This window comes from Amblyomma maculatum, chromosome 6 (genome assembly GCF_055883805.1).
Source record: "Amblyomma maculatum isolate TAMU_Amacu chromosome 6, ASM5588380v1, whole genome shotgun sequence".
Classification (NCBI taxonomy): Eukaryota; Metazoa; Arthropoda; class Arachnida; order Ixodida; family Ixodidae; genus Amblyomma; species Amblyomma maculatum.
Window position 1 is genome coordinate 13021916 of NC_139349.1, and position 24213 is coordinate 13046128.

General features: G+C 43.7%; 1 protein-coding gene across 1 annotated transcript in view; it reads left to right on the plus strand.

Moving 5' to 3' along the window:
* Positions 1 to 4928: 4928 nt before the first annotated feature.
* Appl (amyloid-beta-like protein) overlaps positions 4929 to 24213 on the plus strand; it is a 37210-nt gene continuing 17925 nt past the window's right edge. Inside the window, exons 1-4 of the mRNA XM_084606091.1 lie at positions 4929 to 5247; positions 13154 to 13351; positions 18451 to 18832; positions 20582 to 20793. Of these exons, the coding sequence (XP_084462217.1) occupies positions 5134 to 5247; positions 13154 to 13351; positions 18451 to 18832; positions 20582 to 20793 (906 nt within the window). The 5' untranslated portion in view covers positions 4929 to 5133. The remainder of the gene's footprint in view (positions 5248 to 13153; positions 13352 to 18450; positions 18833 to 20581; positions 20794 to 24213) is intronic.

Sequence of the window (24213 nt, forward strand, 5' to 3'; positions counted from 1 at the left end):
AGAGTGCAAAATCTGTTTGCATTATAAGATGGCGAATGCTCCACTCCTTTCTCCGGTTAATGACGGGTCGATGACAGCGCTGTGTTTGCGACGAGGCGAGAAGAGCACATATATCTCGGGTCCTTTGTTTGCAGGAACACGGGATTTCGCTCTATTGCCTATGATTTATGGACGAGTCGCGCGTCCCCGACTTGGTAATTAGGAACAAGGTGTAGACACGTTGTCACCCAAGAATGTAGATGGCGCATCAGTGCGTGTAGAGGTCTAAATACATGAACCGCTAATGAAACGTGAATGTGCGCGCGTAACAGAAAATTCTTGAATTTCCCATTTAAACGTTTCATACGAGCGTTGAATATAGAATTATGGAATAGAAGTAGTAGTAAGCATGGGACATCAAAAATTGCAGCCGGAAAAGTAGCGGCCAGAATAGGAGTACGAGAACCACGAAAATATATGGAGGCTACAAATGAGATAGACAAGTTCATGTAAATACAAATATTTTCCATATCTTTTCTGCATATGACTTGCACATACCTTCCATATAGCTTGTATATTATCTAGGTGATTTTGATATGATGTACTTCACATCGCACAGATTCCGCATGGCTTTCAAGTTTTTCCGTACGCTTTGTTTTAATCAATCGCACTGGTGGCTGATATTCGCCTAAAGAGGTGCGCTGCTCTGTTCACAATAGCCCCATAGCTGTAGGGCAACATGCATTACTGTACAATGTAGCTGCATCTTTGGGGAAGGAGGTTGGGGGCTCGCAGGCGTCAATTTGTGCGCGAAGAGTGGCAAACTTTGTCGTGCGCTTTTAAGGGCAACTTCGCTGTAAATTTCGGAAACTTTTCAGAAACTTTTCAAATTTTCTTGGGATGAGGAGCAGCGCGGGCTAAATAAATTATTTGACCCTACTTTTGACCGATCCGAATGGACGGAGCGACGCTAGACTACTGCGATTACGAAAATCACTCTGGTGTGCAGAGCAGGCTTAAAACAAGAAAGCAACTGGTATCGTTATATCTGTCTGAGCAGGACGGCCTTGCTACAGGCAGGCAGAATGAAGAAGAAAATACGAAGCATCGAGGCAGAAAATCTCGTCACCATTAGAGCGTCTCCCCAGTTACGGGCAGATTCCTTTGTGAACTTAAAATTGCTTTCGAAATTTTAACGCGTTTTTTTTTTTTTTTTTCGAAACGAAATTATTATATTTTGCACCATTTCAATATATTCATAGAGCTTCCTTCCTTATTACATTTAGCTATTTCTCTTGCGATCGCTTCACGTATACGTCACTATGGAAAATCCTTTTTGTTCAAAGTGCTAGAATTGCAGCAAACATTTGCACTGAAATAATTTTCGGCATCCCATATGAAGCAGTGTTCAGTGAGTAATTGTTTCAACCCAAAACCATATAACTGCGGCGCGCTGCTGCAGAGTGCTATCGAGATAAACCTTCAAGATGCCTAAGGTAATTATCAGGGTAAGTTCTGTCAAACAATTCTGCCGCTACACGCCAATTCACCACATAATTAGTCTGGCACAAGAAGCGCAACGTGCGACAGGTCCTGTCAATTTGACCTCATTGTGTCTCCTTTGAGAGGCCATGATTTTTTCTTGTCGACGATCTCGACTAGTAAAGCATGCTGCCGGGCTTAATTGGTTTAGCACCTTGTAAAACTGAAAAAAAAAAAAATAAAAAATAAAAAAAAAATGACACCCGTTGTTCGCTGTCTCCTCGCCTCTCTTTTGTGTCTGTTGTTATTATTATTATTATTATTATTATTATTATTATTATTATTATTATTATTATTATTATTATTATTATTATTATTATTATTATTATTATTATTATTATTATTTTGCACCAGGGTGTTTTTTCCCCAATTTCACAAGATCTCGGCAGCTACAGTGCTCAGCTGTGCTAAACAGCTTTTTTTCTTCTTTTTTTTTACAATTTGAAGAGAAATGTCATTGGCACACTGCCTCGTGTTTTAGAAAAGAATACGGAAGTACACTCTACGCATTTTCACCTGTGTTTCGCACTCATCGAAAGCCGCTCCTCGACCGTGTCCATCAGGCCTTTCCCCAGAAATAGAAATTAGGCGGCGTCAAAATTTCCGAAGGAGGGGATGGGTTACTGAAGGTGCAGGAGATGCGGCGTCGCTCTTCGGTAGTCATCGGGGTAGAAAAAAAAAAAAAAAAAGTTAGTTCCGATGAATGGTTTGCCCTCAGCAAAACGGAAGGATGGGCACCCCCCCCCCCCCCCCCTCCCCTCCCTCCTCCCCTTCCTAGAAAGCGAGGGGAGGAAACCTGTGGTGGTATACACATTACATGCAAGATATATTACTCTAAAGAGTATCAAAACAAGAGCTGTGTTCAGTACCCCCTTCCGAAAATGGACGACGTACACGCGCGCCGCGGGCGGATGCGCGTATAGGGTCACGCTCAGCTTCTCGATTTTTCCATTTCCGCCATTTTCTTCGACAGCGCACCGAAACTGTTGTAAAATAACTACCGCTGTCTCACAACATCCCCCACCTTCCCACCACACGTCGTGCCCGAGGAATTGCGAACACCGTTAGCAGACTTTAGCCTAAACTCGTATTTGCCTTCTGTCGCCTCAGCTTTGCTTTTTCAACGCCGAGCTACCATGCACCTCGGTATTAACGCCCTTATTTGCAAAAACGGGAGCGCTACACGTGAAACAACGCAAAAAATGGCAGAAACAACTTTTGGCGACAACACAGGGAGCGGCGCGACAAGCCATGAATCGAAACCGGCGCGGACGACACCCGGCGCATAGTTGTCGTATATTCCAGGTAATTTCTACGAAAATCGGCCAGGGTTCTCTCCCTCGTTCGCAGCCCTTACCAGCGTGCGAGGAGGAGGAGGTCAGTGAGACAGCAGACTGCTGCTTTGTCGCCTACGGCAGAGCGAAACACGCCTGTGTAACGGTGCGCGGCAGAACACGTACCCTGTTTTTGTTATTTATATTTGCTCAAACATCGCAACCAGCACGGTAAGACAGGGTGGTGACCGGAAATTTTGTTTCACGCTAATTTCTGCGCGTATTTTGCTGTCACTCTTTTTTCGCCAGTGCAGACGCGTATCTAAGGTGGACTATAACCCCCCACTTCGACTACCAACCATGAAATTCAGCTCGCCCCTTTCTCCGCGCTTCCTCTCCGCACCCCTCTTATTAAATTTGTCCCTCAAGCAACTGCACCCCCCCCCCTCCCCCCCCTCTTTTACTACAGGAAATTACCTGCGCCCACACGAAAAAAAAAAAAATTGCTTGAGCACATGTCCATGCTTGGGCGTTTTTTTTTTTTGTTGTTTCAACTGTAATAAGTTTGATATTCAATTGTCTCAACCATTGCCACTGCCAATTGGAAAATGCCGCGTTTTAATGCCCCTAGGCAAAAGCAATGTGATAGTTTCTAGTTCCCAAAAGACAAATTTTTACCTTCTATAAGAACTGCTTCATATGCAAACGAAAACAAACATATAACACTGCAATGTTTATCTCATACATTCGTATTTTCTCAGGTTTACCCTTTCATGAGAAATGACAACCATATGCATACATGACCTGAGGTGACGTTGCCTGAACGTTGCCGCTGTTTTGCAAACTACGTAGAAAGCACGACTTCCCCACATTTGTCATTGCACAACGTTGCGTAAGTGTTGCCGCTGGGGGCTGAAAGCTGTAGTGTACCTCCGTACGTTTATCTTCATTTTGTCACAAGCGGCATGTAATGAGTGCTGCTAGGCAAACTAGCCACAATATTTGTTTGTCGCCTCTTTTTATGCTATTCGCAAAATCGCAACAGAGCCCTTGATTAGTTCACCGCGGCTTTGTTTGAAAAAATGTGGCTGTCTGCCATTATTGATATTTTTAGATTAGTGTCGATGCAGGAGCTGATTTATGGGTCGCGGCTGGAGTGGACGATACTCACATATAAACTATGTATTCCTTTCACTTCTTTGAGGAAAAATTGGTGTTCAGGCATCAGCACTGTACTCCTGCGTAAAATTTCTCACTTGAATGTCAACTCCGCTCCTGATGCTACGTTGTAAGAATTGCTTTCGAGATATGAACGACCACATAAGGACATCACGCGACTTGTAAATGATGCACCATGATGCTTTGGCGAGAGGTAATCGAAACACTGATGATAATGATACTTGAGAAGGAATGCATTAGCGCGCCCTCGATAGCTTTGTCAAAGAAAAGAGCCTGTCTTGAATGTGAACGTATGTGCCTCTTCATTTTTGAGGTCACTGTTTCGTAGGCATGGACTGTATGTAGTACCCTGTCGCTTCCAATTTCGGCCAACAGTGAAGTTACTATTGTGACCGGTTTGCAAATAATGACTTGAATTGCGAGTCAGCGCTGTGTTCTGTCTCTCATCCTGTCTTTCGTGCTTTAACTATGGGAGGTGTACAAGGAGAAATAAAAAAAAATAAAAAAAATTGTTTTCGCTTCTTTCAGAGCACCGAGAGGCTCAATGGGAAACTTCACAGTATAAACTCCGAAGTTACACTGAAGATGATTAAGGATGAAACTGGACGGCGCAGAACTTCCATACGGAAACAACAGCGATTGCTGTTGATACCGCGAGGATCAGCTGGACGATTGTCGTGTCAGGGAGAACGAGAACATCGCTTCGAAAGCATGACGGGGTACGCAACAGCTGAAAAAATCCCCCTATTCTTGGGCAAAAAGCCATGTGCTTGATCAAAGGGCCCTCGCGTGCCTTCGCAGCCAGCGGGAGGATCAGTGGCCGTCGCCAAAACACGCCGGCGCTTGCTCAGACCGGACAGTCCGCTTGCGCGTCACTGCCGGCGCGTCGACCGATGACTGCGACAGGGTCGTCCCTGGAAGTGTAGAAGCAGCTACACTGGTGGTGCGGCGCCGAAATCGCGGCGGCGGGGCCTTTTCCCTACTTGGCCAAAACGCGCGTGCGCGTGGGCCGTCGGCAGCAAGGCTAGCAAGGCCGCGTACAGCAGCAGCGCAGCAGTCGACCGGGTGCGGGCCAATCACGGGGCCGCTCGCTGCATTCGGCGCCGCTCGCCTTCGCCCCCCACCCCTTGAACGCAGGAGGCGACCCAGCCAAGCCGGAATGGCGGACACAGCGCCGGCGGCTGCGATGCTCGGACTCAAGATGGGCGCTGCCCTTTTCCTGTGGATTGTTCTCGGTCTGCTGTGCTGCAGCCGAGCCGACGGCTACGCTGAGGTAGGCCCCGGGCGCCTTATCGGCGCCGGATAAACCCTATCGCGCGATACCATTGTGCGCGCGGAGCAAGTTCACCGACATGCCGGACGCTCACTCTGACGGTTAAAAGGCCTCGCGCAGACGGCGGCGTGTGTTTCGGATTCTCGCGACGCTCTTGTGGGCACATACTAGTCGTCAGCCATGGGCTGCTACCCCAGACGCGGTACCCGTTGGTGGGGCAGTACGTGACGGCACTTCCAGAACAGTGCAGCTCCGCGTCGCAGGTGGTCCCCGTTCGATAACGTCGTCGCCAGGGCGGGGCGGCCGACCGATCGCTTCGCCCGTAGCGCCGTGTGGCCTGTGCGCCGCCGACGTGAGAATCGAATGACTGGCCTGAACATTTAAGAGTATTCTTCAGCCGTGGAGGCCGTCGGCTAGCTAGAACTCGCAGGTGTAGGCGCGCTTGCGCATGCCGCATTTACGCGCTTACAACCAGCTTGCCTCTCTCTCATCCTTCTCTCACTCACTATCATTTCACTTCATTATGTGCGTTTTCGTTTCGCAGTGATTGCTAGCAGCGCGAATCTTGCGCTTGCTGTAGTGTGGGCAGTGACTTCGGATAACCGTGGTTAAATCTTAACAGCAGTTCGCAGTGACCGAGTTTCGGTTGCGAGGTCTGTTGAGGGCTGCGGCTTCATCCAATAGCACAAGTTAGGACTAGTTTTGGGGCACTTTCTGTGCAGTAGAGTCTTTCAGTTGCCACAGGCGCAGGTGTACGCAATGCTTCAGTGTTAGGAAGCCCGGAAATCACCATTGCTGCAATGCCGGTACCTAATACGTTTCTTGTTGTAGTTTTGTGGGAGATATAAATTCTTCGCTCAGTCAGATTAAGGTGAAAGTATTAAGTTGCCCACGAATTTTTATTGCGAGTCTGCGCTGGGCATGAATAGCATTGGCATGGTGACAATAATGCTAGAGGCATCGAATATGATGTTGCACATGTCTTGGCAAGACTGGTTTGAAAACCGGAACTATTGCGGCCAGATATAAGTACAACTCAATTTGCATGCCATATAAGTAAGGGCTCGTCACTTTTATTCTTTATTTTCTCACATATTGCAAGAACCCATTTAATTTTTCCTCTACTGCCTAGGGTGTGGTCTGTTCTCTTCAGATTAATTTATTAGTTTAGTCCTTCACTAAAGATTAGTTCTCCGAAGCGTATTTCCTTTCTATCCCTTCATTAGCAGCAAAATAACTTCGATCACACTTATTGAAGAATATTTTGTGCCATAAGAATATTTTGGGCCATGCAGTGTATTCCACCCATTTACTCTTCACAAAAGAGAAATTTCTGGCCTGTTTCTTTCAGAATTGTGAGGTAGCTAATCAGAGGTGCATCTTAGCAACCTAAAGGAAGGGCTAACTACTGTGAGCAAGCACTGGAAAAAAAAAGTAATAATAATAAAGTGTGTGCTTGTTTCATTCTGCATGGGCTCTGTTTTGCAATTGTTGCATGGTTAAAAGTTAAGGTGTTAATGGGGCTTGTGATGGTTACTGAAGAGGTATTTTACTCAAAGGCCTTGCTGACTGGCATCTAAGCCAGTAAGAGTATCTTATTGGCAAGATTAACATTCTGCTGAGTTGTGGCTCCCAGACAACTTTTTTCCTGTTGACAAATTAGCATTGTAAGCATGTTCGAATTTGAAATGTTACAGCATGTATCATAGACAGCAAAGCTTTAAGAAAAAATGACTTACAGTCAGTTCAAAGCTTTGGGCCATGAATAAAGCAACATGTGAGGTGTCTGAGGAGTTTAAGACGTAATTATGATCACAGTTCCAGCTGGCAATACCATTAAGCATTACAGCAATAATTATATTTGAAAGGTTATGTATACTTGCGCGAAGAAGACTGGACACAAAAAAGGCACACATACGACATGTACGGAGCGCAACTTCCATACGACATGTACGGACATGTTGTATGGAATTTGCGCTCCATACATGTCGTATGTGTGCCTTTATTGTGTCCCGTCTTCTTCGTGCAAGTATACGTAACCTTTCAAAGATGAACCAACTTGCCCAAACAAGAGTATTACTTGAATAATTATATTGGGTGCCTCGAAAGTGAATGGCATCCAGGTTAAGAGCACAGCTACTGATTTAACGTCATGTTCTGCCTTTTCTTTTTTTCTTTTTAATTTCAAAACTCTTCACAATATTTGGTCATTGTATTATTGGGTTTTTGTTTGCATGCTGTTTGGTTGCTGTTATTCCACTCACTCCTCATAGCCATATGGAATGTGTAGAATGAATCGAATAGATTAGGGTTTCTGCTTTTATGCTGCTGACATTGGGCTTGCAAGCCTCATTTACGCTGCACTAGAAAGGCAGACCAAACCTCATTCTTCTTTGAGGATCGCTCCATAGCTTCCTGGAATTTCCTAAACCTGACATAGTACAAGATGCTTACTTTACTAATACCCGCCGAGTGAAAAATTTTAATAACTATGCAGTAAAGACTGTTGGTCACAACTTTTCATTCAGTTACGCATTGCACGTCAGTCTCACCTCCACAAATGATGTTGAACCAGAATTTTAGGCAGTTCAGGTTTTTTTAATTAAGTTCAGAGTACAGCTTGGAATGAAATTTGGATCCAGTTTGAACTGAGTCCAGTGGGATCAAACAGGTTTGAGTCTACAACAATTTCTTTACAACGATTGGTTTTCATCTTGCAGGGACCTTTATGTTTATCGATGTAGCGTTGATATGAAAACTATTGTATACAAATTTTATGTATGCAGTGTGCTCCGACTTAACCAACCTGAATTTATGGGCTGCCGCTGTAGGTCTGTACAATTTTACGATGGAAGCCGCAAATTCATGTAAGCTCAAAATTTTGGTCGGCTTACAGCGTTCGTTGCAGATCCCAAATTTTAGTAGCTTTTTATCTCGGTCGGTATTCTTTTCCTGCATCATCTTACGCATGAAGAGAGATTTCGAGAGATTCCTTCATTGCAGAATGCGTCACAAAATTTAGAGCACCAGAAGCATGCTCAGTGATATATTGGCCATACCTGTACACAGATATCATTTTCAGAAACCTGTTCACAGTAGTCATAAGCCTCCCGACTTCAACCACTGATCTTAATTTTTTCAGCATCTACTGAATGAACATGTTTAGCTCTAAGGTGAAATGGTGAAGAAAAAAAAAAAACTGAACTGGGTCATCATCTAAATTGTGTGCCTGAAAGTAAAGCAGCCGAACAATTGAGATATGCCCAGACATTTCTGCAGATATAAGAGGAGAGAGATGGTTGGATTGTAATAGAGAACCTCGCCACCTAGAGGATTAAAAGGTATTCACCAATTTGGTTGATGTATTTCCTTACAAAGTATGCCCTAAGGTAATCGTTTATAGAATCTAGAAAACTGCAATCAACAAGAGCAGTAGACAGATATTCATAAAGGATTCTTGGAAAAAAATAACATACATTCACATCATCAGTAGGTTAGTGAAACATTCAAATAATAACTGCTCCTAAAATAGCTTTCATAGGCTACAAAAAAGAAAAATATTCCATCTTGCTATTAGAGTACATGGCAAGCATTAAATGCATTCCAACCCCGCCGGGGTGGCGCAGTGGTTATGGCGCTTGACTACTATTCCCAAGGATGCGGGATCGAATCCCAGCCTCGGCGGCCGCTTTTCGGTGGAGGCGAAAGGCTAGGCGCCAGTGTGCTGTGCGATGTCAGTGCACGTTAAAGAACCCGAGGTGGTCGAAATTTCCGGAGCCCTCCACTACGGCGTCTCTCATAGCCTAAGTCGCTTTGGGACTTTAAACTCCACAAACCAAACCGACCTAAATGCATTCCAACGAAGATGTTGCTCATTTAGGTTGGCTTGTAAACTAGCAGTGAAAACCGCACATCTGTACTGGACAAGTCTTTTGGTTGGTGAGCATTCCTCTCTTTTGCCTACTGCTTTTCTTCAACTGAGCTAGTATATACGCATGATACCCTCAGGCTCCCATCATGGCTTTTGGCACCTACACCATCAGCTGCTTTTTGCTGTATGGATCACTTGGCCTCATTTGTACTGGAAAGAGGAAATAAAAAATTTATGATTATTGTTAGCTGTTTTTGGTATTTTACATGCTGTATACAGATTCTTTCTTGTAGTGCTTAACATCTCTCATTCCTTCGCTGTTTGATGTGCCGTAGCATTCACCTGCACTTTAGTAGCCTTGGCAAACGTTTTTACAGCACAAAAGGAACAAATAAAACCTGAAGAAGGCAATGATTTGAAGCATAATGCATGAAATGCTACCAGTGTGAGCTTGGAGCGCTATTGAGCTGAAGGAAAAAACAACTGAGTGCATCAGGAAATGAAGCTTTCCTCTTTTTTTTTTTTTATTTGCACAATTTGTGGTTCGAATCTTATTTAGGGCTCTTGTAGTATGGTAATGTTTTTGTTTTTTCTGTAGATAAAATTAGAATGTTTTGAATAAGTTGTCCTTCATGTGAAGCTTTTGTCATGACGTTCAGTGTGCAGGTTGACGTTGGGGGCTGAGCTTTGCAGAGAGCAAGAACTAAATATATTTTGGACCCAGAAGCATTTGATTATTTGATTATGTGGAAATGTTAGCAGTCATGTAGGCCTTGCTTAATTGGGACGTGGGAGAAGGGTGCTGCAAAATACCTTGAGAATCTACTGTGAGACATATAGTCCTTCCCCAGGGAAACTTTGTACGATGCGAATTGGGAAATATACCAAGCACAATGGCTCTATCTCTCCTCATGCCACCATTGTTATCATTCATTTGTGAGTGGGGAATTAGCGAATCAATTGGGAAAATTTGTGGGGGATGAAAACCTTAGCATATCTGATTTGCTGATGCCATTACCCTTAATTCATGGGAAAAATTACAGGGCAGAATTACAACATAGCACTTTTTACTTCAAGAAGTACAGGCTCCAAATTTTGATGGCATTTTTCTTCTTGTTAATGATGCAAAAGACATTCCAGTGTATAGATCACCACGTGGTTTTCGCCTACAACTGCTAAATAATTTAATTCAATTTTATTCTCGCCAGTTTTGGTTTCAGTTTCAGCAGCCGAGAGATGGCTATTACGTTACAATCAAGTCTAATCACGCGCGATATGAAAAAACTGATATAATCGCGGACTCTTCACAAGTTGGGATTTCTGTTCGTGAGGCAGGCATGCTTTAGTGTTGTAGTGAATTGAAACAACAGAGGAACGATTATATCACTGTATTTTCATCCTTCGCGTGAGCTAGATTTAACATTGAAGTCAACCACCACTTTGCTATTGAAACCGAAACTGAAACAGGTGAGAAAAGAAATTCGATCATAAATTAATCGGAGATCGTAGGCAAATGTCACGTGGTGGCGATCCGTGTACAGTAATGTCTTACACATCATTACAAAGAATAAAACTCAAATAAAAAAAATTAGGTGTCCGTATTCCTTTAATGCATCCTCCTGTTTATGGGTATGTATTTTCTGGTCTTGAGTAAAGGCATTGCAGTGACGTATAAGTTTGCATGGAATATGCAGATGCAAGCACATTAATTTCACTGTGAGGTATCGTATTCAACCTATGCAAGTCGTAAGTGCTTGCACTGTTTTGTTTATTGGAATGGGCTGCGACAAGCCTTATATCCCTGCGGTGCCTCATCCAGCAACATGCAATATGAATGCCATTGCTTGTAACGGAACGTAGGGTAAACCATAGCTCCTCTTCATTGATATCTTTATTGACTTATCTAGAGTGACAACTGCACATGAGGACAATAGAGCCAGCCTGTTCTTTGAAATGCATACTCACATAGAATGAGGCCTTTGTATCTGTTTCTCTTGTGATGGAAGGTGTGCAAATATTTGGGCTGTGTAATTGGATATCAGATGAGATAAATGGCCCTTCTGTAATGTGCACTTTCTGCTTCTAAATATTGGAAGAGGATGATAGAGAGTACAAAAAATCTGCCAACACTGCCTCACTGTTCGACTTAAGTTCGTTAGCTACGGGAGCTTCAAGCAGTGCTGTCTACTTCATGGCTTTTGCACTACTATTAGTCACTTTCGCGGTACCCAGCATATTTCATTTATTCATTATACTAATTATTAAATTTCTTAAATTTGTGCATCACAACGCACAAATCATTTTGCACCAACTGGAACCCCTTGCAACAAACGATTTGGCATCTGAAGCTCCCCAGGATGCGTGGTTTGGGGGCAGAAAGGTCATCGTGCAAACCTTACATGTTTTGAACTTCATCGGAACTCTTAATTTTATCTTCCGGAACATGCCAGGCAATTTGACACCACTTCGAACAATCTGCGTCAAACGGGAAGCATCCTTTGGGATGGATGGATGGAATATAGGAGCGTCCCCTTTGAAATGGGGTGGTAGCAATAGCTATCATGCTCAATTTTCGCCCTATATCTTAATTATTGATTTAGAATGGTTAACTAAACCATCATTCTGTTATTAAATTTTTGTTCCTACATTACTAACATTATGTCACTTCTCTGCTTTTAAGCCACCAATCTTCCAGTCGTTTTTTGCTAGTTTCCACCGCTGGTTTATTCACTCGGCCACTGTTATCTCTAAACCCAGAGCTTCAGGAACAGTAATTGCGCCTGCATCAACTTCCGGATGGATACCATTACATTCAAGTATAATATAGTCAATTGTTTCACTGGAGTTTCCACATACAGCATATGCGTCATCTCCATTGTTAAATTTCTTTTTGTAGCTGCGTGTAGTAAGGCACCCTGATCTAGCTTCAAAAAGTAGGGCACTGCCTCTTTGAGTTATCAAAGAAGTCTTCCTTCCTGATCTGCATTTTCCACTTCGGTATAATTCCACACTCTGTTTCTTTTCCATCGAATTTATCCAATTTTTACCTTCTGTGTTTTTCACCTGTTGCTTAATGCTCTTTATTTCTCTGTCCTTGTGACTAGCATACTTACTAGTTAGTTTCCTAGTTCTTTTCCTCCATTGTGAGTCAACGCTTTTTAAGTACAGGTATTTAAATACTTTAGCTGCCCATCTGTTACTGTCCAATTTCCTCAGGCGTTCCTCATATAATATTTTACTCTGAGCTTCCCGTACTTCGAAAGATGCCCAGTCCATATCTCCCTGTACCGCCTCATTTGTAGTTTTGCCGTGGGCACCTAGTGCTAATCGTCCAACGGATCTCTGATTTATTTCTAATGTCAACTGTACCGCTTAAAACGAAAGTTGAGTGCATTTGCAACACACTTAATTTGGAGAAGGGGGCAGGGAAAGACTGCTGTGACGTCATAGACATATTGATGTCATGCGAGGCCTAAAAAATTAGCTGTGGTTTAGCTTTAGTTAAACCTGGTAGGTTGCGAAGCCGACGTAGCTTCTCTTTTTGTTCTTTCTTCTCCTTCTTCTGTTTCTTTTTCTTCTTCTGCGCAGCGTGACTATCGATCGGGTTTACGCAATGGGCTGAAACCTGGCGTAGTATTGCTTACACAATAAAAAAACTGCAATTTATCGCCTCTTTGTTCGTTTTAATGTGCATAAATGCTTAGGCAAGCCTACGTAAATGCTACAATACTCAAAAAGAAAGAGTAAGCAACGATTATGTTTTTTTTTTATCACTTGTGTAACCAAAGTGCATTTCCAACGTCCCAGCTGCTTTTCAGGGGCTGAAACTGCACGAGAAAAAATTAATTTGTAAATTATTTAGCTGGTGTAAGTGAATTTGTGGTTATTCATGTACAATATCATCTTTCGCACCATTCCAAAATAAAAAAGAATGATTATCATAAATTTTCATGTGTAATCTTTTAAGCAACGCTGTCGCATCTACTCTTAGGCATAGCTTAAGCATCGTCCTAATTTTTTTTGTATCCTATACAGGCGTCGGCGTCAGCGGCTGCATCCGGGTCGAGTGTGGAGCCAGACGTGGGCCATTTCCAGCCCATGGTGGCATTGCTGTGTGGCCACGGTCGAGTCAGCAACCAGTACCTGAGCGAGAGCCAACGCTGGGTGTCGGATCCAGACCCCAAGGCTGTCTGCACGCGGGAGAAGCTCAGTATCCTTGAGTACTGCCGAAAGGTGAGATCAGGCTGCTGCTGCTCCTCTGCCCGCTGAACAGTATGAGGGCACAAAATGGGAAAGCACCATTGGCCATTAAAAACGAAGGCTGAGACTTGCAAGTGAGCAAGATATGAAATCATGGAGATAAAGTGCACTGTACCAACTCAACAGTACAAACTCAGCAGCATGTGCAAAGATAGATTAGAGTGAAAGAGAAAATGCTGTCTGTGTTGTAGACTGTTTTCTTGAATTCTTTTTTATGTTCACTTCAGAATGGAGATCCATTTCCTTAATTCTTGACAAATATTATTAATGCTTAATCATTAAGTGGGTATGTTTTCAACGTCGTGTAACCAGAAATTTGTTGGCTGAATTACATTCGAATGAAACGAGTGATGAGGAAATTAATTTGCACTAGATAAAAAAAATCTCGCTGAAGAAAAAATTTCGTGCATGTAGAGTAGTGAGCTAATTAGAGTCAATTATTTCAATCTGACGTCGAAATGGCCAAGGGGGGTAATTTCAGCGTCCGAGGGGAGTCCCGGGGTGATCAACTTTCATGGCGTGTTATGTCTTAATGGGACATCGCAAACCAAGAGCCTCTTCCATCATGTCTCTTCTTTCTTCCGCAAAGAATGCATACGCATTCCCCCAATGCGGGTGCTGCAGTGACCTAAATGTTTTTTTTTTCTATTAGGAGTTAGCTTTTTCCTTGCCAGTGAGATAATTCGGTATACCTGTGTGGTCAAAAGTCGCTTCTAGTTTATCTTTACTTTGGCCGGCAGGGGGAAGGGGGGGGGGGGGGGGGGGCAGTCGATTTCCAGTAATTAAACAGAGAAAGCCATATTTAAGCTTGCAGGGGAAAATGCTGTTGCCATTAAAAAAAACATAGTAAATAAAGCTAGGGGAAGTTATTTGCAGGAGCCTGCAGGCAGAAATGGGGATGAATGGTTAGTTTTAATAGCTGGCTTGTCATGCTCACTTTGGGTTTTTACACTGTGCTGAATGAGTTTGAGCAGGGTATCGTGTGTCCTGAATGTTACGGCAGCGATGGAATTGCTGTTGAACTTTACAGCCACAACATGGAACATTTAATGAGACAGCATTATGGGCTTCACTCAGTGGTGAGCTTGACAGCGCTGGCAACATGGGGAGAAAATCTAAATTGGTCGAAAGGATTGTGACGTCTCATAGAATTTAGTCGATTAGCACATAAATTGTGATATGATTGTAACATGACTCTGACATCAATAGGATATGTAGGAATGAGAATGAAATTGCACCGAAAAAAAAGAAAAGAAAACATGGTTTGAGATGGCACTTGAACCCTGGACTCTTGGAATGAGGGTCGGGACACGCTACTCCTAGGACATCAGTGCAATTTTGTCATTGTTAAAAGGAGGTAAAAAAAAAAAAAAAGAAGCAGTGTCTTTGTCTGGGAAAGCAATTATAATTGAGCCCATTAGCGACTCTAAACCGCTCAAGTTCATTTGCCTGCGGTAGTGGTACATGAGTCATAACTGGGCCAGATGACTAGCTAAATCATGAATCCCAAAGTTACGAAGCGTCCATCTTTCCCCTCAATTTTTGATTGCTGGCACCACTGGGCTAGTTTTAAATTCAAGCATCTCTGAAAGTAAAGATTTAAAAGTGGCGCTTCAAAAAGCATAAGAAAGTTCTTTCACTGCTCATGTGTTTCAATCACTGTGCTGCTGTTTAAAGGGGACTAAATGACCCGGTGGCCCTCTTTGTAGTTTTCTGCAAATAACGAAATTTCACTTAAAAGCAACTTAAATAGTGCCAGTAATCATTTAGTCATGAAATAAGGCTCCTGAGGAGCCCCGTTCAACTGAGAATTCCTCTTGGGGAACAAACAGAAGAAGAGATATCACTCCCATTTCCTTGGAAGGATATGTAGCAAATCAGTCATTTTGTTCAGTTATGCAAATGGGGACTCAAAATTGACGTCAAAGTTTGTCTTTGGCACTAGCATTCTGTCTGACATTTCTTCTGCTTACAGTACCTGTACAGGACCTGCTGTGTATTTTTTGCAAACTGCGTTAACTTGCCTTTTCCTTTATTCTTGTTCGCGCTGCCATCCAATTTGCACGTCTTTCTTGGAACAGCCTCAGATGTGTGCAACTAAGAATGAAACGTCCAGCAAGTTTGTACTTTCCTTGAACAGCATGTCAAGCATGACAGAAGACGTTGTAACTTGGGGTTTTACTGGAAATTGAAATAATGATGGTTGGTGTCTGTATTTCTAGAAGGGGAAAGGATGAGGGGCTGCAGCAAATTTTTCCTTTATGTAGCAGAATGATATTATTTATTCAAATTAACTAGGGCTGCTTTTAGGAAGCCAAGATGTGTAAACTCCTCGTAGTGGATGTATTAGGGAAATCGCTGGTTGCAACAGGAGGACGACATACAAGTGCTGTGTCCCATTTCCCTTGTTTTTGAATGAATATATTGTGTTTGCTATGATTTAGCTGACTTTTTCTAAATTTTGTATGCAGAATTTTTGTACACTGAAGTAGAAGTGCTTAATGGAGAGACGATACAGGAATGAGAACACACACACCCAGGCATTACCAAACTGTACTAGATTTGTTCATAGTCAAACGACAACGGCACACAACTTCGGAAGTAAACTGAGGCGAATATATTTGCCATGGCACTATCATTTCCAGCAACCTTGCCTTACATAGTAGTTTGTATATTGCTGAAAAGTAGTGGCAAACTTTTTTGAAAATTGTTTGAGAATTTTAGGAAGCCTTTGTTGTCAATTGGGTTGGCCAGTAAATTATCCTTTTCATGCTTTTGCACAGTGAGAGATCAGTTTACTTATCTTTAAGGATAAGTAATATTGACATGTAGAGTGGGAATGGAGAATACTAAAAAAAAGATTGTATTTTTTTAATCAAGTAATGCTGCTAATGGGGATGGTTGAGTGCTCATTTTTAAGGTGAAAACTTTTCTAGACTCATGATGTGTCGGCAGAAAGTGACCGCCAGACACGGCATCACAAAATGTCCGCCGTATGAAGGCATTAAAAAAGGAAAAATGATTGATGGTGATAGTCAGCTATTAATAGAGGCTATAATAGAGATTGGTAGAAGTTATAATAATTACTACTAAGGACTTGTAATGACTCGTCTGACTGACTTGTAATGACTACAATTGCAAGAAATCAAGCTTGAGTGGGGGTGTAATGTAGTGCGCAGTCGTGTTCGCTGCAGGCAGCAGAAGAAAATAATTAATTTCTTCAAATAAATCAGTTTTGGAGTTAGTGCAACATTTTCATTTAAGGTCTTGCTTTTCTACACACGTGCCTACTGCCAAGGTACGTCATTTTCATATCTAGGTTTTACCACTGGCTTTTAATCGTAGATTTTTCATTGCAACGATATTCCAAAATAACAAATTTTTTTGCGGTCCCGCGGGATTCGTTATATCGAGATTTGGCTGTACAAAATATTTAAGTTGTGTGAAAAAAAAAATTTTAAATAATTCCAGCAAGCAAATCAATGCAGAGGTCTACAGATGAGAACTGTGGCCTTTAGAACACGCAGGGTATATTCAGATCAGTGCACAGCACTGATGCAATTCGGAGAAGATGGTAAACCTTTCAGCAGTTGCATATTAGTGTTCTGGGTCGGTTTGACGCAGTTTCACTTTCCTTGCTTAAAATCTGACAAACCAAAATTGTCTAATTTCACTGCTGTCATCATCTGAAAGCTTGCCCATAGATGCATCAAGACTCAGAGGAAAGGTGCCACGTCTATGGTGCAGCGGTACGCAACACTGACGTCATGGTGTAAATAATGTTTCATGGTGTAAATAATGTACACGTGTCTCTGGACCCGACTGTAGAGGCGGTTTAAATCTTGCTGTGTGACAGAAAAATGAAACTGGAAGATTAGCTCATCTGTTACCCACTGGATGGCCGTAGCTGTCAAGGAGTGCTTAGAACCATCCATAGTGGACTATTGAAAGGAGTACAGTATTGACATGATTATAAGTCAACCTGCTTTTCCAAATTTGAAAATCTAAAGTGAGGAGGGAGGGGGGTTTGACTCACAATCGAAACCAAAGCATGGCTCTTCCAATAAGAGCAAGTCAAACAATGTACCAGGGACGCTACGGCGAGTTTGTTTGCTCTGCAGCTCTAAGCACAACATTCAGTTACTGTGTGCGCTTCTCAAGAAGAATTTTTAATTTTTCAAAAGGAATGTCGATAGCTTATGTAAGCATTCTAGTCGCGGAGGCACTCGCATTTTGCACGTCCGATCACGTAACACAGCTGCGCTTGCAAGGAGTGTCTATGGTTTTCGGAGGAGCCGCACTGATTATTTGTTGTTTAGTGGTGCCTGGAGATGGCATGTTTGATGACGGCCGGCCACAGCACTCGAGCACTCGTTTGCTGCACTGTTCAAGCAGCCGTCATTTATGCCGAAGAAACAGCTGTGCAGTGGTCCACAGATTCGAAGCTTCTGCAGAAGTGGGGGTGGCAACAAGGCAAAATTCGCAACTGTGACTCCAAGGGAAGAGGCTTCTGCTGGCCACAGTCGGGATGCTTTCCAGAGCTGGAGGGTACGCTTGCAGCATATATCACAGAAATATGTGATCGGAAGTAGGGATGATTAGTCCAGCTATGCAACAAATTTTCAAAGCATCTTCCGGTAATATATATATTTTTCTTGACATGCTATTTGAGGGGATCGACACACAATTTTTGGTCGACTTACGGTCATGTAAATTTTGTAGGGCCCCGCCGGGGTGGTGCAGTGGTTACGGCACTCGACCACTGTGCCCAAGGACACGGGATCGAATCCCGGCCTTAGCAGCCGCTTTTCGAAGGGTGGTCGAAATATCCGGAGTCCTCCACTACGGCGTCTCTCATAGCCTGAGTCGCTTTGGGACGTTAAACCCCACAAACCACAACCTTTTTTCCAATGTCTGTGAGACGTTTTCATCCAGAGATGGACGTTTGTACACTTTTGAAGCTGTTTACAGAAGTTCATTAAATGTTCTGTGTTTCATTGGTTTTGGCCTAGATGTACTTCCATTGCTCCATCTTGGCAAGCATGATGTTTTGTGTACGTTTGTTCTTGCAGGTGTACCCCAAGCGTGACATCCGCAACATTGTGGAGTCGAGCCGGTACTACCGCCTGGACGGCTGGTGCAAGGCTGGCCAGCGTTGTTCCACTGGTGAGGGTAGTGTGCACTGGGTGAAGCCCTACCGGTGCCTCGAGGGCGACTTCCAGAGTGATGCCCTGCTGGTGCCCGAACACTGCCTCTTTGACCACATCCACAACCAGAGCGTGTGCCAGAGCTTTGACGAGTGGAATCGCACAGCTGCCCAGAGCTGTCGCGGACGGGCCATGCGCCTGCGCAGCTTCGCCATGCTGCTGCCCTGTGGTGTCGACATCTTCTCGGGGGTTGAGTTTGTCTGCTGCCCTCCAGCAACGGCAGCCACTGCTGACCGAGAGTCACAAGGTTTGTTTCACTTGTGACAGTAATCTGGGCCCTTGTGGCATGTTGTGTAGCGACAGCTGTTAGAGTTTGCAACTTACATTTTGTCAAAACCAGATATCTCAGTGTCACAAACCCCCGCCTTTACGGTCAACAGAGGTGCGGGATCCCCTTCGCTGTTACCCGTCGTCCCTCTATGAGATTTAAGAGCACAGTTAAAAGTTAGGCCGGTCAACCCGTGAAGTATGTGTGTCGATGTGTGATTGAGGAATAAGTTCAAGAAAGTCACATTTTATTTTTTACAAACGATTGGATATTTATAGATAGTGATCCAAATTACACTGAATAATAAGAGAACACAATAAAAGCATAAGACGCCACAACACGATAGTGATAAAAAACGACTCGGTAAATGACAACAGAAAAAAAAAAAGACGACAATGAACAAACACTGCAATAAAAGACGACTTTAAAGATAACAAGGCAAGTATTCAGATATGGTAAGTAAGGGCATGAGTTACACAGAAAGCGCAGCGAAAACAATATCCTATTAACCAACAGTCTGTTGTAAAAAGGAATTATCACAGCTTTCTTGTTAGGTGAGGCATCGAATTTGCAGAGCTGATCGGTAGCGGCGGCCATACAGATGAGGAAAACAATGAGTTGATCGCGGGCTCGGTGAAAAATAACACTTTCCCAGCGTGAGCGGCCGTGAGAGAGGCCCGGAAGACTGAATCTTCCCATAGCGCACTGCCGCGAGTGTGCTGGGGTATGTATTTTATACTCTCTGCTGGCTGCGCTGTGGTCGTGTCAAGGACGCGCAGTCGCTGCCCCGAACGTCATGTCTGAGGAGCAGGGAGATCCCGTAAGTTCCGCTCTTTTATGTGAGGCAGGAGATCCCGTAACTTCTACTCTATAGGTGAGGCAGCTTGTGACACTCGGATTTAAAGAAGATTACAAACTGGTTGGATATATCAATGACTTGATATGTAGAAACAGCTTACATGTAGCTTAGAAGCAAGGATTATTGCCCTGATGCCATCCACATGTTTCTCATAGCGACCTGCCACCTGCGAGCATACTAGCAGCATGACGCTGTCACCATCTATTATGAGATATCTAAACCTGTTTCTAGTGCATCATAAATAGAATGATAGCTTATATAAGTTAAAGAACATTTGACTTGCGTGACGCATTAAACTGTGGAACACATCAGGCAAAAACCATAGCTTAGCTTTAGTTAGGTTGGCTTCACCACATGACAGTGATGGGGCATGCAAAACAAGCATGAGATTGATGGTCATTGTCAAGAACACCCCATATTCACCTGAGTTATATCCTTAACTACATTATTATTTCACATTGATCAATGCACAAAAAATAATCGCCTATGCTTTCCTTGGTGTCAGTGGCGTTTTGCTACCTTTGTATCTGCCTCGTAACAAGCCCTTCTTTTCTCTACATTTGTTTGCTGATTAGTCCTATTTCAGGTGGCTTTCTGACTGAAGTTGGTCGTTTCTCTTTATCAAGTGCATTTTGCTTTTCATGCGCAGAAGCTGTTGTTAAATAAGCCTCATGCATTTTTCAAGCTTCGGTCTGTCTCTTCATAATTTGCTGTAAAAGTCAAATGAAGAATGTACAGGCAAGCGTGTCTGTAGTGCAGATACGTTGAGATGCAGGTCATCATTGCACACTGGAGCCGAGATGCTTTTTATGCTTTGCACGTAGTGGAGCTTGAGAGAATGGGATCAGCTGAACTGTTTTCTCATGCAGGCAAGGACACTTCCAGTGAGGACGACTACGACGATGACTACAGTGACGAGGATGATGACGATGAGGACACCACGACAACCACCACTACCACGACCACCACAACGACCACTGAGGGACCAGTGGAGCAGTACCTGAGCCGCTTCGACAGCCGGCGGGAGCACTCGGCTTTCCAGGCAGCACAGCACAGCCTTCAAGAGAGCCACCGAGCGCAGGTGAGTGGTGGAAAGCTGGCTTTCAATGCGCTAGCATTAGATCTCCTCTTCACACCGAACAGCTGCTTCATAAACAGCTACTTAGTGGTTGCTATTCTCTCTTTTATCTTTCTTTCGCAAGTTGCCATTTTTACTTTGTCCAGGCTACTCCCTCCTTACAGGCACATCACTTCAAAAAAGTAAAAGGCTTATATTGCTGGTGCACATGATTCACATTCAAGCGAACCAAGATAAACTGAAATTTTTTCCCTAAACGAACAAATTCCTTTGCGTGTGAGTTCACGGCCCCTGAGTGTGTGGAGCAGTGCTCTTTTGGTACAGTCCTCATAGATAGCTCCGCCGGGATCTAGAGTATTGTGATTGACTCTGTAAAAGTGTGACAATGTGAAAGAAACTACCGAAATAATAGTGTATACAGTTTCCAAATGAAAATTTGAACGCCTTATCTTTCAGACATGCTAATTGTTGGGTTTTCCACGTTACATTGTAACGTGTCTCACAGAATCAATATGACGGAGAGCCTGAAGTTCGGATGCATCACTGCTGGTTGCTCAATTTTTCAGGCCTCAGTTGGCACTCGCCACAGCATTGCTGCCAGTAGCCAAAGCTCCATATAATTTGAAAATTGGAACTTTGTTAATTCAGACTTCTTGGGAACCAAACACCTGATCGCACAAAGCAGAATTTTAATGGGAACATCTTAAATAGGCAGGGTTGGCACAGTGCACATGCGTTCTTGTGAGTTTGTACCGTTCTCAGGCATCATACTACACTCGCGAATAGTAGTACACTGACAGTTGGCAACTTTTCTATGCTGAGTTCTTTTCTCCTGGGTTTGTGGTGTGTCAAGAGTGAAACGCATATCAGGAATACTTTACAGATATGTCCGCCAGAAGAAGAAAAACTCCGATGCTTTTTCAAGCAAATAGCACAGGCCACTTGCGGTCAGTTTACCATGTTGTGGAGGTCACTCAGATGGTGTTTAGTAATCTGGTTGCCATCAGTAGTGGAAATGCAGTGTTGCAGCGAAGATGGCATTTAAGCAGGGAGTACATGATGTCTGACGGTAATCCAGTCAAAACCGAAGACCACAAAAAGAAAAGAAAAGAAGGGTTGAACATGCTTGGAGCAGAGAGAAACTAAAACAGGCCTGCGAGACATCCAGCCACGCAGACCCTTGTTATACACCAGAATAGGAATGCAGCTCCCGAGCTCTCGGTCCTTAATGCCAATCTGGTTTTGCTGATTAATGCAATAAACCCCTTTTCCTTAATAGTTTGTTACATGCCTTCCATACAGGATAGCACATCATAGTTTCCCCAGCAGCAGGCTTGCTTTCTTGCCTAGTTCGATTTATCGTACTTTCATAACAAGCAAATTTTTTTTTTTCCTATAAAATTTGAAATTTTAGAGGATGCATTCATTACACGGGGTAAAATACCATAAAAACCCGAATATAATACGAGTTCTTTTTTTCCAAATTCTGTAGCGTCAAATTTCTACCCCGTATTATATACGGATCCAAACAATTTTCGGTTCAAATTCACAGTTCCAGTTTCGTTATTGCTCAGTGCTATCATCATCAATACTTTTTTTTGGAGGTTGCGTCACCTAGTGGTGGCATCGGTAGCCTTCATTTTTTGTTTCTTGTTGCTCTGCCATTTTGTTCACGCTGACTTCTGGAAGCGAACGCAGTGAAAGAGTGGGATTTCCCACGATGTCAGGAGCGCGAAGACAGTATTCAGCTGCCTTTAAAAGGAAGGCTATCCTCGCTGCCGAGACCGTCTGGAATTGTGTGGCTGGGCGGCAGTTCGGCGTCACTGAGGGCAGCATTCGGGGCTGGAGGAAACAGAAAGAAACCCTATTTGCGTGCAGCGGGAAAAGAAAGAGCTTTCAGGGACGAAAGAACGGAGTGTTTCCCGAAATCGAGCAGGATCTCGCCGCCTTCGTCCAAGAACAGCGTGCAGCACACCTCGCAGTAAGCATTGAGCTGCTCCAAGCTAAAGCGAGGGAGGTTGCCGCGGATAAAGGCATTCCGCGGAGTGACTTTAAAGCAAGCAAATATTGGGTGTGTCGTTTTATGCGTTGAGCAGGGTTTTCTTTGTGTCGGCGAACTTAATCTCACAGAAACTCCCTGCAAGCTATGATGAACAGCTTGTGGCGTTCCAGCGACATGTCATATCGCTGCAGAAGGGTCACGATTTCCAGCTGGGCCAAATCAGGAATGCTGACCAGACTCCCGTGTACCTCGACATGCCGTCAGCGCTCACAGTGAACGAAAGAGGCGGCAAGCAGGTTTGCGTCCGATCGACAGGGAATGAGAAGACGCGGGTTACTGTAATGCTGGCCTGCACTGCGGATGGCCGCAAGCTTCCACCATATGTTGTGTTCAAACGGAAGACGCTGTCTAAAGGTGAGAAGCTACCGAAAAATGTTGTCGTCCGGTGTCAGGACAAAGGTTGGATGGACAAGACATTAGTACTTGACTGGGTCAAGTCTGTGTGGTGCCGGCAGCCCGGAGCTTTTCTGGGGTTCAGATTACTGCTCGTATTAGATGCCTTCCGCTGCCACCTGGCCGACTTGGTAAAGAGACTACTGCGCGAATCGTGCACCGAACTCGTCGTCATTCCGGGAGGGATGACGTCCCAGTTACAACCGCTAGACGTTTGTATTAACAAATCATTTAAGGATGCTATCAAGCGGTGCTACCAGAAGTGGATGTTGGGAGACCCCGAAGTAACTGCTTCCGGGCGACTGAAGCGGGCCTCTCCAGCAATCATTTGTAGCTGGATCGCGGATGCTTGGGCCAGCATTCCTGAGGAGCTTGTTTCCCGTTCTTTTAAGAAATGCAGCATCTCCAATGCACTTGACGGGACAGAAGACTACTTCTTATGGAAAGATATGTCCGACAAAGGACTTTCTTAAGAAAGTTCAACAGACAATGACGATTGCTCATGAAATGAAGAGCGCGAAATGCTGTGAAAATAAAGGCTTTCGAAAAATTTCCTTCGGTCGCATTATACGCGGGTGAAAACTTTTTTTTCCCCGTTTTGCTACCCCTAAATTGCACCTCATATTATACGCGGGTCTGTATTATATTCGGGTTTTTACAGTATTGCAGAAAAAATTGAATGTGGCAGAAATGGAACAAGTAGTCTTTGTCACAAGTTCAAAGCCCAAGGGGTCTGCTTTTAAGGGGGACGAGGGTCTTAAAACTAACCCTATTAGTTATGGCTGGAATCTCACGAAAATGCACACAGATGTGGTTTTCTCTCATTTAAAGAATGTATTGATTGAAGCTCAGAGCATAATTAGTGAATTTCTTATGCAGCTTTAATGAACTTTCTCATTGCATTTCCTTGCTTTTAATTACATGGATTGATAGCCAAGGACTTCCCATACGTAATGACATCCTTTGTT